Below are 21,290 nucleotides of genomic sequence, written 5' to 3' on the forward strand. Positions count from 1 at the left end.
AGGTTGGTAGGAAGGGACTGTTACTACTATACAAGTCTATTCAGCAGCCCTAGGTGGGTCTAACTTAAACCTTTAGAAGAAAAGATATCCTGCTTTCAAAGATCTCCAATGAAAGAATCTTCAAATGAACAAGACAGAGATTTTCCCTGAGCTTTTGAATAGTGGTAGATTACTCAGTTCTTTATTGGTGTGCTTATGGAGGAGTGTTGTGATATGCTATCAAATACCTTATAAATTATTATGAATTCTTAGTCACAGTTGATAATGTCATTCACAGCTTTTTCCACCATCATGGCATTTGTTACATCTCCACTTAGATATCCATTGGCTGGTGCTAGAAATTCTTCATATGCTTGGTGAAAAAATGAGTAAGTTTATGGATTTCTGATTTATGTCCTTTTTCTAATCTAAACTTTTATTGTTTTTTTAAAATGACACAACAGTAAGTGTTTTCTGATTTTTTAAAAATCAAATAGTGACTAAAGTAAAAAAGTAAAAATCTTACTCCTTTTTACCAAAGATAACTACAAGGAATAGCTTGGTCTGCTTATCTTTCATACTTACTATCTATTAGTATACATACATAGAAACTCATAGGTAGATATTTTGATTGTTTCTAACCACAGATGGTATCATCACATTGTTCTGTTTAGTGTTTCATTTATCAGTTTTTAGAGATTAATGTTAGTACATATAGTTTTACTTTATTCATGTAGGGCTATATGTAATGGATCTCTAATTTAGCCAACTCTAATTTTTAATATTCAGTTATTTCCCTTTTTGATATTGCAAATAATATTTCATCGAACATCCTTATGTATATATACATCTTTGATACTTATACAAGTTATGCTGTAGCATAGATTCTTTGAATCGGAATGTCATATTGTAGTTTTAATATTGCACATGCTCTCCATTGCTGTACAGTAAGTTTCTTTAACTTGTCTATATTAACTGTGAAACTTGCCTTTGCTTCATACTCTTGCCAGTAGAGGATGTTTTTATTTTTTGCCAACTAATACATGAAAAATAATACTGAATCTATTTTTGTAATTTGCTGATGACCAGTAAAATTTAACATCTTTACATAATTGTATTGTCTTTTTATATTTTCTTTATTACTTGTACATAATCTTTTGCAAATTTTTCTGTTTTTTTTTTTTTTTTTAAATTAGTTTGTTATAGATAGGAATCTTTTATATATTGCTTATTTGTTTCTTGGTCTTGCTTTTTGTCATGTTTAGGTTCCATTATCAATTTAGCAATATTCTGGATATATTATTTATCAATTATTTAAGTTACAAAGATATCTATACCTCAATACCTGCTTTTCAATAAACACAAAAACATACATGTCTATATGTGTGTGTACACTTACATATGTACATACACACAAACATACAAAGATATACACAAATATATAATTTTTTCTCAAGTGGACTTACTCTGATATAGGTACAAATTTTAGCATCTGTTACCTTGTTTTGTTCTATTTCACACAAGAAAATAATTGCACATGCTTAGTTTATCATTATTGGTTAAAAGAATAATATTTTAAAAGCTTTATTGGTTAGAAATATAGGTAAAGATTTTCTCATGTTTACCCCTTTTTTTCTTAAGTGATGTTGCTTTGTTGGTTTTCAAAGGTGACTACGTTAAGAAAAGTCTATTATATGGTACTTGGAGGGATTGAAATTTTTTTCAGATGATGTTTATTAGTGCTCATATAAGAAACGATTTACCTTAAAATTTAATTTATACTTGCAAAAACTTGCTTTTAATTGTATATGTTATAGTTACATATGTTAATTTAAAGGTATACAGTTACTTTTCTCCTTCTGAAGTAGTGAAATCTACTGTATTTTTAAATAAAATTTATTTTATTACATTTTAGAACAAGTCGTATATAGTCGTCAGTTTATAAATCCGGCAGGTGACAATTTAACCAATGTCAGCATGTTTGAAGAACATTGTGAAAATCTCCTTTGTGATTTAATAAGCCTGTCACTCAACAGGTATGACAAGGTAATGCTTTATGAGTTTATTTGTATTTTTGATAGTAGCAATAGTCAATCCTTAATGCATATTGTTTAAGCTATAAGAGTTTAATCTAAATTCTTGCTAATGCTTTCAGTTTTATATTTACTATTATTTGGCAGTTGAATGAGAAAAGAATTTGATTTAAACATTTAAAGTAGGCTGGAATTAGTATTTTTATAGCTTTTTCTTTTCAGAAGACTTTCATCTTGTCAAAAATTAAAACAGGATGTTTATGATAATGACAGGAAATTTAACCTCTTTTCAAATAGAGGCCAGCCCTATAATAATCAGTTATATCTGTTACATAATGAAAAAGATGAGTAATTAACTAAATCAGTTGATAAATTTAAAGGGGGTAGTTTTGTTTACTTATTTTCATGAAAGATCTAGCATCATGGCAGAAATGACTTGTTTTTACTAAATTGTATTTATATAGAATAATGCAGATAGATATTTAAAGGTACTACAGTACACATTTTCAGGTAATGGAAATTTATAGATTTTAACATTTATTTTACATTATAAGTACAAACCTTGGAAAATCAGGATTTATCATTTTTTAAATGTATATTATGTTTTAAGTATTATCAGTATTTCTTAAATTTCGTCTATGTTTATAATTAATGTAATTAGCAGATTAACCAGGAATGATATAGTAATATCTAAACAGTTTACTTTTACTATGTATTGTTAGAAATGTATACGTAATACATGTGAAATAATCTATATGTTATGAATTTCAGAAGTTTAGTTATACTTGCAAATATACCGTATTCTCTCAATTATTTAGGGCCACTAAAGATATATTTATTATAAAAATGGTAAAATTGCTTAATTTTATTAGTCCCTAATAACTGTTTTTATTCTGACTTGTAAAAATTTTTAGTCTGCTTTATATTGAGTCAAAATTTATTTTCTGCTCTTTTTATTAGACTTTTTTTTTTTTTTTTCTTTTTGTGGCTGATATGTTAGATCAAGGTTAGGAAACCATGGCCCTGAGGCCAAATCTAACACACCATATGTTTTGTAAATGAAACTTTACTGGAACACAGCCCATCCTTTTTTACTTATTGTTTATGGACGATGCTGCACAACAATTGCAGAGTTGAGTAATTGTGAAAGACTATTATCATGAATAAAGCTTCAAATTATTTATTATCTAGCTCCTTACAGAAAATTTGCTGACCATTGAACTAGATGATTAAAGCACAGATTTTTTTAAAAATTGAAAATAAACTTTATTTTGTGCTTTTGGTTTTAAAATGGGAATTTTTAAAAGTTAATGAAATGCCGCATTTTTTATAAACAAATTTACGTAATTGAGCATAAATTTTAAGTTATCTGAATCATCCTTTTTAAATATTTAGGAAGATGTGTGGCATGTAAAATTTTGCTCTATTATAAGTAACTAATTTTGGTTCTTTTTTACAGATTAGACCCTCTGAAGCATTAATGAGTCACAATTGCCCATGTCCATGCTTTAAAGAATTATGGGTTCTACTCATTCATCTTTTAGATCACAGAAGTAAATGGTCTCTCTCAGAAGTAAGTTGTAAAATTGATGTGTTATTGTTATGAATTATATTTTTTCAGTGGTTTTGGCCAGGAAGAATCTTATAGATTTCCTTCTCAATAGGACAACAACTACCACTAAACAGAGCATTAACTGATTTATTTTTTGTTTTATCAAGAATCATTTGACTAAAATATTTAATACCCTCTAGTAATTCAGGAATCATTTTAGTGAGGAAATGTGACAGATTTATATTTGGGGAGAAATAAAACATAGGTTTCCATTAATCAAATTTACAGTATCTTATTTCAAGGAGAGAGGAAGAAAAGTGTAAAGGAGAAGATGGGAAATTTTCTTTCACTTTATTTTGACCAAGTCTTTATTGTGGAGCTTTTTTTTAATTTCAAGTATTATGGATTAAAGGAAAAGGAGAAATATCCATAGGAAGAAACAACTACAAACAATTGAGTGTGAAATGATGCTTAAAATGGTGTACGTTATATGAAAAAGTACTTCTAACATTTTATGGATTTTTGAATTTTCCAACTTTCTACAATTTGGGCTTTGAGTCCTGCTATCGAATTTAATAATAAGTACATTTTTAAGTTATTTTACAGTAAATTTACTAAATATTAGTAAAATAAAGTAAGTTTGCTAAGTATAAATTTATTGTATTTTTACTTCTTATTGAGTAAGAAGTTTTTTCCCCTGACAATTTGGTTCATCAGTAGAGTTCAGCTTTTTACAGTGAGATTTAAATATTATAAAATTTCAGCAATTTTTCCCTTTGATTATTTGCCAAGACATTTTATTTATTGATGTGGTAAAAAATAATTTTTTCGTTTTCTGCAAAGGTTAATTTTATTTTTTAAGAATTTTAAATTTCTTTAGAATTCTTATTTTATAAATTTCAGACTTGAAAGTGTAAGCCAAATAGTTGACGTAGGCATGATTATACTTGTTGCTGTTAGTCTTTTCCTAGGTTTTAAGCAGAAAAGTAGGCATAATTTAAAATATTAATTATAGAAATTTGCATTGTAATATATATTATTTAACCTACATGATTTGTATGCTTTATGTTTTATGTAGTAACCAGACATGTTTGTCTTAAAACAATATTTGAGGTCATTTCACTTTTTAATACTACAAAAGTAAGTTATTTTCAGATTTGAAGGCTATTTTATTTTGAAAGTCAAATTAGAAGTTTACATTCCAGTAAGATAGTTTGACATTCCTGCTTAAAAAAAAAAAATCTAATCTAACCATGCTGGGTACCATATAAGAAGTATTTTAACTGTGTCAACGAGCTTGTAGAAAGTAAGAGGAACTGAGGCCAAAAACTAAATTTAGATGGGAACTCAAGTCACTTGAACATTGAAGCTACCTCATCACCTTAGATGCACTTGCAGAATTGTGAAAACTTGAACATTAGCTTTCATACATTATAAGGTACAGAGATGATAAAGCTCAGAGTCAACCCAAGTCAGTAGCCTACTGATATACCAACTACCTGTAAATCCAGGCTCCCAAAAAGATGAACTAGAAGCTTAACTAAATTTGTAAGGAAAATTGCCTGTCTTTAACTGTGGTGCTTGCAGTTTAAAATTGTTTGTTTATTAAAAGCCAGCCTTCATGCAGATGACAGCCTGAAGTTCATGGTGCCTAGATGATACTAAAAATTTCAAGCCAGTGACTTCTAAACCAGTGACATTGTTCAACAGTCATGGACAATGGGTGGATGCTTAAACCTGCCATATCTTCCCATTTAAACTCCCCCAAAATATAGAAAAACAGGAACAAATAAAACTACACAACGTGTTGATAGCCTAACTATAAGATAGGAATATTTAAAGCTGTAAATTAAAAGTAAAAACCACCAAATTTCTACCACAAAACTTACTAGCAAGCAGGGGCAGTCAGAAAAGTTGCTTAGAGGAGAGAAGGGGGCTAGTAGTAGTCAGTCATAAAGTTGCTCTAAAACCATTGCCAGAATGTGAAAATACTGAAAAAGTTTTCTTATAGATCAGAAAACTCACTATAGGATAGGAATATAAAAGTGTGTGCATTACATGAAAAGGCAGTCTTTTAAAGGTAGAGCTTCTAGAGAAAAAAAAAGGCAAAAAGGAAGGAGTCCCCCGTGGTGATTGGGGAAAATGATAGGAAGTAAAAGAAAATATGATCCTGTAGAACAAAAGAGAAACAAACAAACAAAAAACAAAAGACACACCTGCTCTGCCACAACCACTACCACCAAAAAAAAAAAAAAATCCAGTTAAAAACTGGAACTTTGTACATTAACAAAAGAGGGCTCCACTGACTGAACTAAGAATCTTAAAGTAGTCCAAATCTACAAAATGAGAATACAGAAACTAAATAAGTCTTTCTAAAGTTACTACAAGAAAACAATTGTTGTACTTTAGCTGATGATACCCTTTCCCCCAGAAACAACTATAAAGCAGAAGAAAATTGTAAGACAACACTTCAGACTGAATTAAATAGACAAGCATTTGGGGTTGTCAAAAACACCTTGAATAAGATATTCCAATGTTAAAATAAATAGACCAAAAGCCAGGAATAAATTTAAAAAGTAAATTGAATGCAGGAGAGAAATGGAAATAAAAGTTATTTAGAATTGACTAAATTACAAGGTTCCAAGGAGAACAGACTGAAATGAAAATTTAATTAGAGGCATGGAAGAAAGGTAACCAAGGGACTAAAAATGAGATAAAGGAATATTGACGAGGTAGAGAGAAAATGTTTGAAATGGAAGATAGGCAAAGAAGAAATAACTATGTTTAAATGGAGGCTCTAAAGAAGAAAACAAAACAATGGGATATAACTAACATTCAAAACTGTTATCCAAGAAAACATTCCAGAAATAAAAAGAAGACCTAAATCATACTGAAAGTGCCTTCTGGATAAATGGAAAGATTAACTCCAAATAATCCATCTTAAGACATAGCTTACTAAAACTATTTAATTTTAAATATATAGAAAATGTCTTTGTCTTGTAGTAAATCTTTAAATCCTCCAGACAAAAAGACCAAATAAAAGATCAAAATAATTCAACCTCTTCTAGACTTCTCAAAACAACATACCAAGGCAACAGTTAGCATTTTAAAAAGTCTCAGAAAGCCTTTCTCCTTGTAGAAGTCTGCCATCTGGAAGAGGACACTCACCTGACCATGCTAATACCTTATTTAGGACTTCAGCCTCAAAACTGAATGAATTAACAATATGGCACAACAGAACAAGCTTTCAGCTTAGAGAAAAGCAATTTAGGTTCTACCTTTTAACTCTGTGGAGTTTCTATGGACTGTAACGATGAGATACTCCCTTAATAAAAAGCTCAAGACTAAGAAAAAGTGATCATACTAAAAAAACAAAACAAAACAAAAAAGTCCTAAAACAAAGGAGCAAGTTAACTATTCTTTGCACTATCTGCAGTGGCTTTGGAGACTAAGATGGATGTGGATAAACTGAGAAAGAAAACCAAAAAAAGCAATTGAAAGTTTCAGGAGGAACAGGAAAGCCTGTGTTTCATCTGCCTGGGAGTTAATGATACCACAGAATGTTGACAGCAGACTAAGCTTCATACAGGACTTGTGCTTAGGAGCTTTCCATACTGCTGAAAGCAGTGGGGTTTTTTTTCTACTTTGTACAAAGATTTAAAAATTCACAGTGTGACAATACTGATTTATGCAATGCATTCCATTTACTCTGTGTGTGTACACTAACATTATTCCAGAAAGAAATATTTAATTCCTTGTCCCTATACCTTGCCTTCCCCCACATTATCCCTGGAATGAGATTTAAAGTTTTCCCATTGAGAAAGGGATATTTTCTGCAACCAAGTGAGTGTTTTAAACATTAACGCTCTAAGGAAATTATCCAAAGGGGAGAGGCAGTTCAGGGTTGTTGAGTTATTTTGAAATGTCTGGGCTGCTGCTGACCTTTATGAAGGCAACAGGATGCTGCTTCCTAGGGGTACAGGATAAGAAGCAATTAGAGAAGCCTAGGAGAGGCTCTAGAATGTTTGGGAATTCACACTTAACCTAAAATTCTGTGGGAATTCCAAGAATGAAAATAAACTAATTTGATCAAGGACATATTTGTGTCCCAGAAAATATTGTAAGCAGGTAATAATACTGGATAGATCTGTATGACTGTTTTCCTAAAAAACCAACACTCATTATCTAGTAGACTTCAATTAGACTTCAGTTCAGTTTCCCAGAAGAGGAGGAAAGCTAATTAATATTCCTTGAGTGCTATTTCTTATATGCCAGAAAGTAGAATGGGTGTGAGGTTAAGTAAACTGTTGAAATAACAGAGTCAGAATATATGAAGCTGGATTTATAACACGGATTTATTTGATGTCACAGCCCATGTTTTTTCTACCACATGATTATGTATGAAAGTTCATGTTGAAGAGAGTTAGAAAAAGAAAACAAAGGAATAGCTGAAGTAATTTACTCTTCTTCTTTTGGGGAAATAGACCTAAATGTGCACTTTCAAATTTCCAAAAGTGCCACAGATGAGACAGGGGATATATCACGTGCAATATAATAGAGTTGGAGCCTGTACACATTATATATTTTAGCTGCCGCAAATATGTGTATGTGTATATATGATGTGACCTTTAAGCATTCATACCGAATGCTACAAAAATTTACTGTGGAATAAAAAGTTATCAATGCCCATCCCCAACCAAAGACTCAGAAAGTATGGGCCAAGGATTCTATAACTTTGACCCTACCAATCAATCCCAGTTCTAGGAGTTTACTCTCAGTATATACCTACAACAATTCAATAATACATATGCATCAGGCTATTTATTGCAGCATTGTTTGTAAAAGCATAATATTAGAAACTACCTAAATGCCCATACACAGAAGAGTGGTTAAATAAACCATGGAATATCTGCATGTTGGAATATTACACATTTGTACAGTAGAGTGAGAAAGATGTCTGAACTGATAATGTAGTAATTCCAGGGATTTACTGTTAAATGAGCAGAGTACAATAAAATATTTACAAGGTGCTTCCTTTTTGTGTAACAAAGTAGAGAAAAGAAGGAGATAATTATATTTAGTTTACACAAACACTGGAAAGACAAATCAGAAACCATTGAGATTTGTGGGTAGGAATGGGAGATTGGTGAGTCAGAATGGAGTGGAAGGGTTTGAATGTGTTGTTTTAAGTTAGAACCTTTTTAATATTAATCTGTCAGGTGCTCCAGAAATAAATCAACATGTATGGAGGGGGAGGGTTTCCATTAGAATATAAGAAGAAACAATTGAATCTAACTATTGCAAGTCAATAACACTGGGGGGCGGTGGGTAGAGGACTAACCTAGGTTACTTAGAATGCTCTAATTTGACTATGTACTCTATAGCTAAAGACAAACTAAAGAAGTACAAATACTGGACTCCTGTTAGGAGATTTGTTTTTACAGTGTTACATATGGGTTAGCAATTTAAATCTATTTTTTTGTATTCTAAGACTTAGCAAATTAATATGTTGTGGGTAATTGGAACTAGCTTCGTTACTGTTAGAAAATTCAGTTACAAATATAGAAAGAGGGAAAGCTAGAGTGAACCATAATGAATTGGACTGGATTTAGGTATCAGTATGAAGTAATGGTTTTTAATAATTATAACTAGATGTAGGTGTGCATACATTTTTCACGTTATCTACAGAGGGCCTAGAAACCGTGATATCTGAGTAACAGAGCAATTTGCAGCTGTCTTGGTTTTGAAATAACCATTTTCCAGTGAAAGGAAACAAGGCTCCTTTTCGCAAATGACTGATACCAGATTGGGGCATGGAAAATAAAAAATGAGCCTGGAACATTTTGTAGCACAACCTAAGAAGGCACTCAGAATATGAGGACATTTTAAAAGAATACACCAACATGTAGATCTCCCACAAGCCAAACCTGAGATAGTTTAAGCAACAAAATAAATGGTAGGAAAGGATTGTAATCTGTACAATAGGACTTTGTAAGTCCATACTGACAGAAATAAATGAATAAATAGAGAGTAGGGGAACTTTTCCTAATAAATGTAAAAGTATGATGGAATTAGAACATCATCAGTTGACAGCCCCCGTAGTAACTATTTCAGGCAAGAATGCTCAGTGGCTGCCAAAAGTACTATGAAAAACAGTATTTACATAGCTTGATAAGTATCTCTACATGATATTTATTATTTACAAAGGAAGTAGTGCAGAAACTCTGGCAGATATCACCCTAACCAAGTGATCAAAGTCAACCAATTATAAGATGGATCGGTATTATATACCCTCAGTATGCTCCATTGAAGGGACAAAAATGTTTCTTCGGTATTCCTACCCAAAATGCATAGCGTGCATCTAATCATGAAGAAACACCAGTCAAACCTAAATAACTGGCCTATACTCTTTAAAAATGTTAAAGTCATGAAAGATATCTGAAAAACTGCTACAGATAAAAGGAAACCGAAGATGGTAGCTACATGCAGCATGTGAGAATAGAGAAGATGTCTGATATAATTGTAGTTCCAAAAGAAGTAGAAAACGGAACAAAATATTTGAAGAGAAAATGACTAAATATTTTTCAATATTAATGAAAGCTATCACATTAAGAAACCCATTGAATTCCACTTAGGGTAAAAGGATAAATACACCCAGATACAATATAGTAAAACTGTAGAACATCAAAGATAGAAGAGATTAAAAGATGTCAGCCAGAAAAATACATTACTTTCAAAAGTGTGACAATTAGACAGTCGACTTCTCAACAGCAATGGAAGCCAGCAGAGATGATACCTTCATGGTAGTAAAACAAAGTAATGGTCAACCTAAAATTCTTCATCCAGCAAAATCTTTGAGAGTGAGGTGAAACAAAAGCTATTTTTAATGGAGCAAAATTGAAGGGAATCCTAAAAGTTATTTTTTAGTTAAAAAATAATGATGCCAGAATGTAGGTTCTGAGATGTAGGAAGAAATAAAGAACAAAGAAAGCAGTAAATGTTTTGTATAAATCAATAGTATAATCTAGTGGAATTAAAAAAGTGTTAAGTACACAGTAATACTGGCGTATAAATTGAGTAGGGCATAAATGAGAGTATTTTAAGATCCTTGTTTTTTTTTTTGATAAGAGATATAAACTTATTGGGACATTTGGATGTATACTGTTATTTCTAAGGTAATCACTGCAAGAAGAGAAAGTAGACTAATTTACAAGCTAGTGTGGGTGAGGGGAGGGGAACGAAATAAATATTCAACCCAAAAGAAGGCAAGAAGCGGGTGTTGGTAGAAAAATTAGGTGTGCAAATAGAAATACAAAATAAGATGGTAGTTTCAAAACTAAATCTATGTCATTACATTAACTGCAGTTGCTCATTTTAAATAACTAAATGCTCATTCAGAACAGACTAGCTGTTTACAAAAGAAAATTTAAGACGTAAAATACCGAAGGGTTCAGAGTTGATAAAAATATAAGAAAAGTAATGTATTAAACTAATGTTGGAGAAAATTAGACTTTAAACCAATAAAAGCATAAAGTTGTTTCATATTGATAAAAGGTTCAGTTTATCAGGAAAATAAAACATTTAAAATTTTACGTGGCTAATAACATGGCATTAATTATAGAAAATAAAAATTAACAACTATAAGGAGAAATACACATCCTTAGAGATATGAAATATATTTCTAAATAACCTTCAGGTAAAAGATAATGAAAATTATAAAACTTTTGAAGGAAATATTTAACTACTAGTTAAAGCTTTGAGACTGCAGCTAGAGATATAAAGAGGGAAATTTATAACTTTAAATATAGACGTTAGAGGGAAAAAAACATTAGAAATTAGAGCTAAGACTTCATCACAACAAGTTAGGAAAAAAATCCCTGCATAATAAACTCAAAGAGAGTAACAGCAAATAAAACTAGCACACATTTATGAAATTGAAAGCAACAAAGATGATTAAATCAATGAAAAAGGTCAAAAGAGCCAAAAATTGGTTCTTCAAAACAGATTACTAAAATTGGCTAATCTTTCTTAAGATGATTACAGAGTCAATACTAGAAATAAAGGGCCATGACTTCAGATTTCTGCAGCTATTAAAAAAAGTGAGATATTGTCAACAACTTTATGCCTAATAACGTGAATACATGAAACATACCTAGAAAAAGAAAATCTTAACTAAAACTCATCAAATGTTCAAAAGCAGTAAATTAAGTAAATGGTTTTATATAGTCATATACTGGAATATTCTGATGAACTATGGGCCATACTCATTAATATGGATGAATCTCAGAAACATAATGTTGAAGAATAAAGTTACCAAAGAGTAGAAACAAGCCACTTAGGAATACAAACGTGCATTAGAAAAAAAGGTGAAGTCAAAATATGTACTTTAGGCTTATAGACCTTTGTGGCAAAACTTACAAAAACAAGGGAATGATTTATTATGGAAGTCATGATAATTACTCCTGGATGGGAGAGGAAGATGTAATTGTGGGAACATGGTGGATCTTTCTAAAATACTAGTCATTTTCTAATTTTTAACCTGGGTGTTTTTATTAGTTTTTAAGCTTTGAGTATTTTTTTATTTTCTTTTGTGTAAATATTTCCTTATAAATATGGGGAAAATGCCCAAATCAAAGGTTACTGTATCAGTGTCAATTTAATTGAATCATATTAATTCTGTTTTTATAGTCATTTTGGAACTGGTTGAATAAATTACTTAAAGCACTCTTTGACAAATCAAGTGACCAAAGACGACCTTCTGTGCCTGTAATCCAGCCTACAGATCCATTAGGTTTTAGTTGGTGGATTATTACTCATGTAGCATCATTTTACCAATTTGATCGTCATGGAGCAGCAGATAAAATGGTAAGATTTTATTTTTTTAAACTTATCAGTTAGTACATATTTTTGGTAGACAAATTAGTAAGTGCATAGAAACAAAAATCAGATCATAATTCTGCAGAGATATATTCAGCTTCTTAATATAGGAGTTGTAGACCTTTCTATAAACTTCTCAAAAAATCATAATCTTTTTGTTTTTATAGTTTGTTTAAGGTAAAGGAACTTGCAGAAGAGTTGGGATCTAGTCCTGGCTCTGCTAAGTAGTTGTGTGACCTTCAGTGAATTACTTAAACCTTTCTGGGCCTCTGTTCCCCCTCATCCAGAAGTCATGGAATTGGAAGATTCCTTCTAGGTCTAAAATCTGTAAGATTGTCAAAGGGAAAGCATATTCTTCCAGAAATGCATTAGTAGGTTTTGTGAATAATTTGGTAAAATTATTTTCTCCAAATAACACTTTACAGATAAACTTTTAGCAAAGATATTTTAATCTATTAAACAACTGTGAAAATTACTTCAAATAGAAAGACAGATTTTAACTAGTATATTAATTTCTAGTTAGAAATATTTTTTTACAGTTATTTAAAAAGCCCTATGAATAAAACCAGCTGGTAGATGTGTTTATTTGAAGCCCCATTTATATATAATTATTTCTATATTCAGAAGTGAGTGGTAGTATAGTGTTATATCAAGCCTATCAGTTCCACAAAATAAATCTAGGATCTTGAAGGCAATGTGTCTATATTTTAAAAATTGGTCTTTTTTCTGAGTGGTTACTAAACCTGGCTGATTATCGACCTACCTGTGAGTTCTTTTGAAATTCAGATTACTAGGTCTCAACTTTGGACATCCTGATTTAGTAATCTGGTTTGGAATTTGGGAATCATTATTTTTAAAAAGTTCCTTAGCTCTCATCCTATACTAGGTATGGTAACTATTGCTTCATGAAACATGTTCCTTGGACTTGACCAGTTTTCCTCTCTTTGGAATACTGGACAGTCTGAGAAATCATACAATTAAATCTAAGGTTCAGTTAGTATTGACATTGTGCCATAGAAATGGAAAGGGCCTCAAAAGGTTCTTTAAATGATCTTCCTAATAAAGGCCCTTTAGGAGAACCCAACATTAAGTAAAATATAGTCCGAAAGTGCTCTGAGAAGTTCACATGCAGAATTCTACCATATATCAAGAGAGGTCAATAGAATGAGTTCACAGAGAACAATTGCATGTCCTCTGTTTCTGTAAATGAGACCTTACCATGCTGATATATAATAATTACTCAATAAATGTTAGAAGTTGCCATTATTACTGTAGTATCCATTTTATTGAGTATTTTTGTGGAATTTATATGGTAATATTTAACATCTTTTAATTGCTAGAATATTGGAGCAACATTAAAAGAACTCAATAATCTACCTATAATTCTGAGGTCTTTACATGAAATTTTTATTTCTCTTCCCTTCCAACCTTAATTCTTCCAAGTCTATATTTCTGATTTGAATCAGTATAAATAAATATGGTAATTAGTTAAGCACTTCTGAGTTCTTATTGAGAGGCTATCATAATGATAGGTGTCGATGATAGGATACAAATGAAACAAATTGTATTGCCTCTTGCTTCAAGGAACATGCTTTCAGGTTATTAATGCTTGCTGGAACTGAATTAACACTTATTTGAGTGGTATATTTCAATAGTGGTTGCTGTTGAACCCCAGACACTCCCAGTGTGGTGTACATAATTAACCACATTAATATATATCATTACTGTTTTGATGTTGAATTGTACTAGAACAAACATCCACAGTAGCATTGCTGAAATCACTCTTCTCTTTCATACAGAGAATTTGTAGATTATTGCTTTTATTAGCTCTGAATCAAGATACTAAGTGAATTTATGACATTTAAAATAGCTTCACCTATGTCTTTCAGTATTTTCAGCAGTTTTTACGTGGGTTTTTTTTTTTCCCCCCAAGATACATATATTTTTAAAAATCTTAATTCTTTAAATTACATAAAAGGTTTTAATAGTAAAGAAAACCACGATATTTGAAAAAGACTTTTATATGATAAAAATAATAAAGATGTGCAATATATACGGGTATGTATGTATATAAAATAGACTGCTTTTGTTCACAAGTCCTCAAAGAATTTCAGATATTTCTGGACTTGATGGCTTTTAAAGAAAAACTCAAGCTCTGTAGTTAGTAGTTTTCATTAGGAATGATGTCTTCAGCATACTGCATTTGCAAATTGTTTAATATCTCACAGTGACTTCAATTTTTATCTCAGTGAAGTGTTATGAAATAGGTGAGAGGGTAATATATCCATTTTACAGATACAGAAACTGAGTTACACAGTGGTTAAATATCTCCCTATTTTTATCACCTAAATTAACTTGATATTAAGGTCTTCCTAAGGACTGCCTCTTATGAATGGGTCTTTGATAGGATAACCAGCTTGCCAGGGACAGTCCCAGATTATGCCTATTATCCCCTAGTCTCCTCTGGTTAGGTTTTTCTTTTATTCTCGAAAGTGTCCCAATTTGGTTTATAAATCATATAATCTGATCTATGAACATAAAAACATTGACTAATCCTTTCAGAGAGCTGATATAAGTTGTTAATTTGGGTCTGGGATTTATTTACATTAGAATTTTGAAAATTACTAGAATTCTTTTATCTCCTTATGATGTATTAGCATAGTCAGATACCATATAGAAAGTGGTTATATTAAGCATGCTTTATTCCACTAAAGAGTAATCTGGTATGACAGTATGATATGAAGTAATAATGGTTAGTCATATGCCCTACAGCAGAGAAATACCTCTGATCTTGTGTTAACCATAGACACATTTCAGTTGTTAAATATGAACCGCTTTGCCTTGAAGGTGAATGTGAAATCTTTACATTTTAAGTAGGTTTCAGATATGACTAAACTTATTTTTTAAGTTTCTGTAAATTGGACTTGTGCTATTTGTAGATTGAAATCACAAAATTTGCCAAAAGCTTAATACAGGCATATAAGGAGAATCTGGTGTCTCATTTCTCATAGTAGAGGCTTTAGGTTTTCATATATGTCTGTTCAATGCTTTTCTCTCAACCTAGATGAGAGAGTGTTATCCTCTTACAAACTTTTTTAAAAGCAAATATAGTTTAAAGAGAAAAATTACTTTTGAACATTTCAAGGATCAGTTTAACACTGCTTTCCCTGCCCATGACATATTGCATTCAGTCAGGCCAACTGATGCTCATCTTTGAAACATCTGAAATGGTGAGTAGAAAAAAGATGTTTAATGTAACCTTAAAATGAGAGTTGTCTCAGGTTACCTTGTTCACTGAAAGTGGAGGGTGGGAGACCTATTTTATATTTCTGGTTGAAATACCACCTATACTGAAGCCTAAGTGGGTGTCTTGGTTTTGATAGTGGGATAAGAAATATAAAACACAGCCCCAAATTGATGACTTCCTACTTCCTTTCTATCAGTGGAATTAAGTTATATAACTTAGTCTGTAGAAGAAAAAATGCTGTAGCTGCTCAAAATTTTCCTATGGAAGAAAAAATCTGTATCCTATTGATACATATTCCCTTACTCAGACTTGATTTAGGGAGGATTTAGTTGCCATTTTTTCCTCTGAGTTATGGTTTATTTTTGTTTTAGATTATAGCCACAATACTCATCTTTAGAGCTGAAATTCTTTGGACAAGAATTATACTACTTTTATAATTCGTGTGATTCAAAAGCCTTAGTAGAACAGAATAATTGAAATATACACATTAACACTATCGAATTATAAAGCTAAAAACATTAATCTCATCCTGTTCCTGCTTATTTGGGACTAGTGACATTTTCTTAGCAAAGAATGATATAAAAGTGAATTGCTGAAAGTGAGGGAAGGCTTGTTGGAATGAGAAACTTAGTTACTGGTAACCTGATATAACGGAAGGAACCCTGGTTTTGAAGCCAGACCCACTTGGATTTGAATCCATGCTCTGGCTCGTATGTACGTAACCTTTTTGAGACTTGCCGTTATCTATGAAATGAGAAAGTTTGTTTGAGGAAGTAGTAATGTAAAGATCCTAATACAATGTATACATATAATATTGATAGAACAAAATAGTCTCCTTTTTGAGAGAGTTTTAGGGCTGCCAAGTTTTCGGGGACAGTTCTCATGACAGCCTTATTTCTGACACCAATAGAAAGCTCAGGGGATTCCCCAAATTATATAATTTATTTAGATTCGCAGAACTCACTGAAAACTATTATACTCAACAGTTATAGTTTATCATAGGAAATGGCTATAAATTAAAATTAGCTAAGGGAAGAGTCCATAATGCAGAGTCCAAAAGAAGTACCAAATCTGGGGCTTCTGTTTTCCTCCGTATGCAGAACTGAGTATCACGTGAACTTAGTATCCTGTGAGAAGGTCCTGCAGGTTTTCCATTGCTTAAATATAAGGTTGTACTATGTAAAATTTTTTATTTTCTGTCCAAATATTTTAGTTACTTGTTTACTAGAGTAGACTGTCTTGAAGTTATTATGTATAAAATGAAGAGAAAAAATCTCTGGTGAGTAAAGTACAGAATAAAGAACCTTCGGCAAAAAAAAACCTCCCAAAAATACAAAAATGTTTTTCCCTGTTAGATTATATCTGACAGCAAAATTAAGTATTTGTCAAAACATAATTTTATAGGAGTACCACTATTTAATGAAACAACTTCTGATAAGGTTTACATTGGATTGGAATAGTTGTTAATTTTTTTCTGTCAAGTCTCAACCAACTCTTTGCCAAAGTAATTTTAGACATTCGAGAAGTTGTAATGATGTCTGATGATGGACAGAATGTTTCCACTTCACACTTAACTGCTATATCATTCTTTTAATTTGTAATTTTAATACAAAAATATTTTCTCACTTTCTAGAGACAAATGGAATCAAATTGGAACTTTGTAGAAGAATTGTTGAAAAAGTCCATCAGTCTTCAGGTATGCATTAAAGTGAGACAATTTGTGGGCTTTGCTATATTTTTATGTTTCAGATTTTATTTATAAGAACCAAGCTAACTTAAAATGATTTAAAATAACAAACTTAGTTCACTTGTTAAAAACTGGAGATAGAATCATCATTCTTTGTTAATGAAGTGTCAATATACAGTAGTTCCTAATAGTGACTGTCTTTTGAAGGTTTTTTATTTTTAACTGCTAGTTAAAGGACAAAGGTAATTATCCTAGTTGGTGACTTTGACAAAATGTATTCAAAATAAGTTGTAGATGCTGCAGAGCTATAAGCCATTCCTCGACTATATGATATCAAGTCTAGGAGACACGATGAGAGAGATAGTCAGTGGCATTGGAAATTCAGCTATATCCTCATCACAGCAGGAAGGTGACTTGCCTTGCTGAGCAATTTGTCTTACAGGCTTGAATCATGCTCTAACTGATAAGGTCCTAGTTTCTGAGCCCTCATTTTATACCTTATCATTTTTCTTTTTGCAGAGCTGTTAATGTAGTGCTTCATGGCCCACAGGTCAGATTTGACCTCCTTTTAAAACAGTTTTAAATGTGCTGTTCATCACATCTTTATACATATTGTATTGTAGTTCTGTAAAGTTTGTTACATAAGTTATTTATGGAAGGATTTAAGGGAAATTTTAGTAAAGAATATTTTTTAATTTGGGAAATAGATTACTGTTAAAAATAAAGATTGTTAAAAACTTGAAGAGGAATGAAGAAATATGTGGTACAAGATTGCTACATATATAGTTCACACACATATTTATTGTATATCCATATCTTGGAAAATCATTTTAATAGCTTGAAATTTTCTTTTCCCTGTTATCTGTATTAACTCTAAGTATTTCTAGATGAAACATATAAATATATTTAGTTATAATATAAATCTTCTAATTATGAACTAAGAATTCTAGGTTAGCATTCCCTTCAGTGACATCAGAAACAAAAGAGGTTTTATCCCATTATAATAGTTTTTGTTTATTTTTATTTTTTATATTATTTTAATTGGCTTCATTCTTAGTTTTTTTTGAGAACATATTATTTTACTTCAAGAATGTAGAGAATCACTAGAAAATGGTCATTGTTATTTATATCAGCTATTCATCCAATCTTAATGCCTTAGCATAGCTTAAAAACCTGGTACTTAAATTTCCGTTGAGCTCTGACAGTGTATGAATTCCTGGTGTTGTTCAGCTAGGTTTTAAATTACAGAGTATTTCTTAGGAAACTAAGGGTTCATTTGAATAAATACTCATATACCTACAATAGGCAAAGAAAAAAAGAGAGAGAATTTATCCTCTCTTCTCTGCCAAAGAACGTTTGTTTTTTGACTAAGTGATTGAAAATCATTTTTAAACACATTTAGTTGTTTGAAAATTAATATTTTTTTCTTTAGGTTATGACTTTCTATAATTTTGTTTTTAAATGAAGGAAACTCATCTTGAAAAAACCTTCGTAGTAAGAATGTCTTACTCATAATGTGATAAAACTTATTCTGACATGTTTAGTATACCTTTACAATATAACTGGTGTTTTAATGGTGTCAGCTAAAACTAGTATGAAGATAAATAAGTAATTTTTGGAAGTAGGTAGGGCGACCATCTGGATTTGCCTGGCTTGGGGTTTCACAGAATGTAGGATTTTTCAGTGCTAAAACCAGGAAAGTCCTAAGCAACTGGACGAGTCAGTCACCCTAGAAGTAGGGATGGTACAGCTAATCTCAGAAACTTTGTGAACTCAGGTCTAGCATAAAGTTAAAGTAATATCTTCCCTGTGAAAGAAGAGGTCATTATAATATATAGAAAGAGGTAGTCCATTCTCTCTAGCAATCTTTCAATTTTGTCATGCCTTGATTATATCAAATTAGATTTTTATAAGTATAGGAGTACTTGCTGGAGTTCTTGAAACCAATTTTGTTGGATACAGTAGGTGGTCATAAAGAATAAATAATATGTTTGGATATAGCTATCAGTTTGATTATATCTGTTTTCTCCCATTGAGGTAAATTAAAATTTGACCATGCTCATGTGTTTTGTTTTGATCTCCAACAGTGAAAGAGGTCATTTGCAATATTTTTAAAAAATACATTCCACATATAGAGCAATCTTCAAATAAAATTGATAGGTACTCCAGTGTAGTTTTAATTAAACAAATAATGTTCCAAATCTTTTTCTAGCCACAGAGGATAGTCCAGAAACAAACATTGAGCTTTGTTAGTAAAGAGAGCATATATTTAATTTTACTTATATAGGTACAATTCAGTAGTAAAATATTTGCTTTAAAAACAATTTTCTAGAGGTAATCCTATTTAATATTTGTGAATGCTAACAGTGAACATTTATTCTACTTCTAAAACAGCATTATTGTTTTCATATGAAAAGGAAGATTGTTAGTTTTATGCTTTTTTAAATGAGGCTTGTTAAAGCCTCATTATTTTCTGAGATCACAAAGAATTTTCTAATAAAGGTCATGAAAGAGTATAAAAAGAAATCTTAAACAAACCTAATATTTTTTAAATATTATTTTCATTTTTCAAAGAATTTAGAGACTCCAAGGCTAAAAACAACTCAGAATGTGATTAGATTTGAATAATGTGAGATAATAATTTTCTAATTACTAATTAAAAATCGTGTTTCTTGGACAGAAGGATCTTGACTAGGATGTTGAATTTCAGCTCTCATTCAATCCTAAAAATAAATCTAATCAGGAGGACTTACAGTTATTATTTAGCTTTCAAATAAAATTTTTTCTTTTGATGATTTCTGCTAGGTACATTAGTTATATATAAAAATTGAACCCCCAATTGTTAAATTGCCAGTTCTAAAGAATAAGCTAAAAGAGTAAATGTTGTCATTTTTAGTACAATAAAAGAATTCAATGTATGGAACAGACCCGAATTTAATATGCCTAAATTTGTTTTTTCAAAATAAAGATTGGAAGGTATTCTTTAAAAAATGTTTAAAGCAGTGGTCAGAAGCAGGCATTATGGAATATTCTACGATAGTTTTCCTCATTAAATAGTTTATACACACTCATGCAGCTGAGATGGACACCAGAGAGCCCTTGGGGTCTTGTGAAAAATACAGAAGTTTAGTGGCACAGACTTGGGATTGAGAAAGGCCAGCTTAAAGCTATGTGAAAAAGAGGCCCACAAGTCTTCTGGTTTATTAAAGATCTTTAATCAGAGAACATGGATTTAGATGTCGTTAATCAAACCTCTTTGTTTAGATAAAGTTTGACCTTAACACTCACAGAATTGAAATATATTGGCTTAAGGTACAAAATACCTTAAGATAGGGTAGATAACAAAATGATAGCTGTCCCTGTGCAAGCATTGTACTTAGCATATAATTATATTCTTCCACTTAATGCTATGACAATCTTGTGAAATTCCATTTTACACATTAACCACTGGGGCCTGGGGGAGTTGAAGAGCTTGTCCAGGTTCACACAGCCAACTGGGAAGTGGCAGAGCTGGGATTTGAATCTTTATATGTGTTTTACTTACTGTGTGCTTCCTGTGCTCCCTCAAAGCATTTGACTTTGTAGGATTCTTAACAAAACTCATTTTTTCATTATTTTCATTTTAAAATTTCTTTGCTACTATGTGTTTGATTAGTAAGTAATCCATTTTGGTTTCTAGATCTATTCTGGTGATACTTGTGGAAAGTATCTCAATTTTCCTTACTGGTATTTTTCTCTCTTCAATAAGTGTGTGATGGGAAAATATAAGGTAGGAAGAAATTAATATACTCAGTTGTTCTCACATATTATTTTTGTTATGAATTTGAGCTAAGATGTCTATTGCCTACTCTTCTCCAAACTGTTGTGTATTCTTAACTCTTTGGCTCTCAGGATTTGAAGATGGGCAAATCCTAT

General features: G+C 31.2%; 1 protein-coding gene across 1 annotated transcript in view; it reads left to right on the top strand.

The window, feature by feature from the left end:
- Positions 1-21,290, top strand: part of MMS22L (MMS22 like, DNA repair protein) — a 117,806-nt gene that overhangs the window by 11,193 nt on the left and 85,323 nt on the right. Inside the window, 5 exon segments of the mRNA XM_023530959.1 lie at positions 278-368; positions 1,895-2,025; positions 3,472-3,585; positions 12,253-12,429; positions 17,322-17,384. Coding sequence (XP_023386727.1) covers positions 278-368; positions 1,895-2,025; positions 3,472-3,585; positions 12,253-12,429; positions 17,322-17,384 — 576 coding nt within the window.

The sequence above is a fragment of the Pteropus vampyrus genome, unplaced genomic scaffold (genome assembly GCF_000151845.1).
Source record: "Pteropus vampyrus isolate Shadow unplaced genomic scaffold, Pvam_2.0 Scaffold58, whole genome shotgun sequence".
Classification (NCBI taxonomy): Eukaryota; Metazoa; Chordata; class Mammalia; order Chiroptera; family Pteropodidae; genus Pteropus; species Pteropus vampyrus.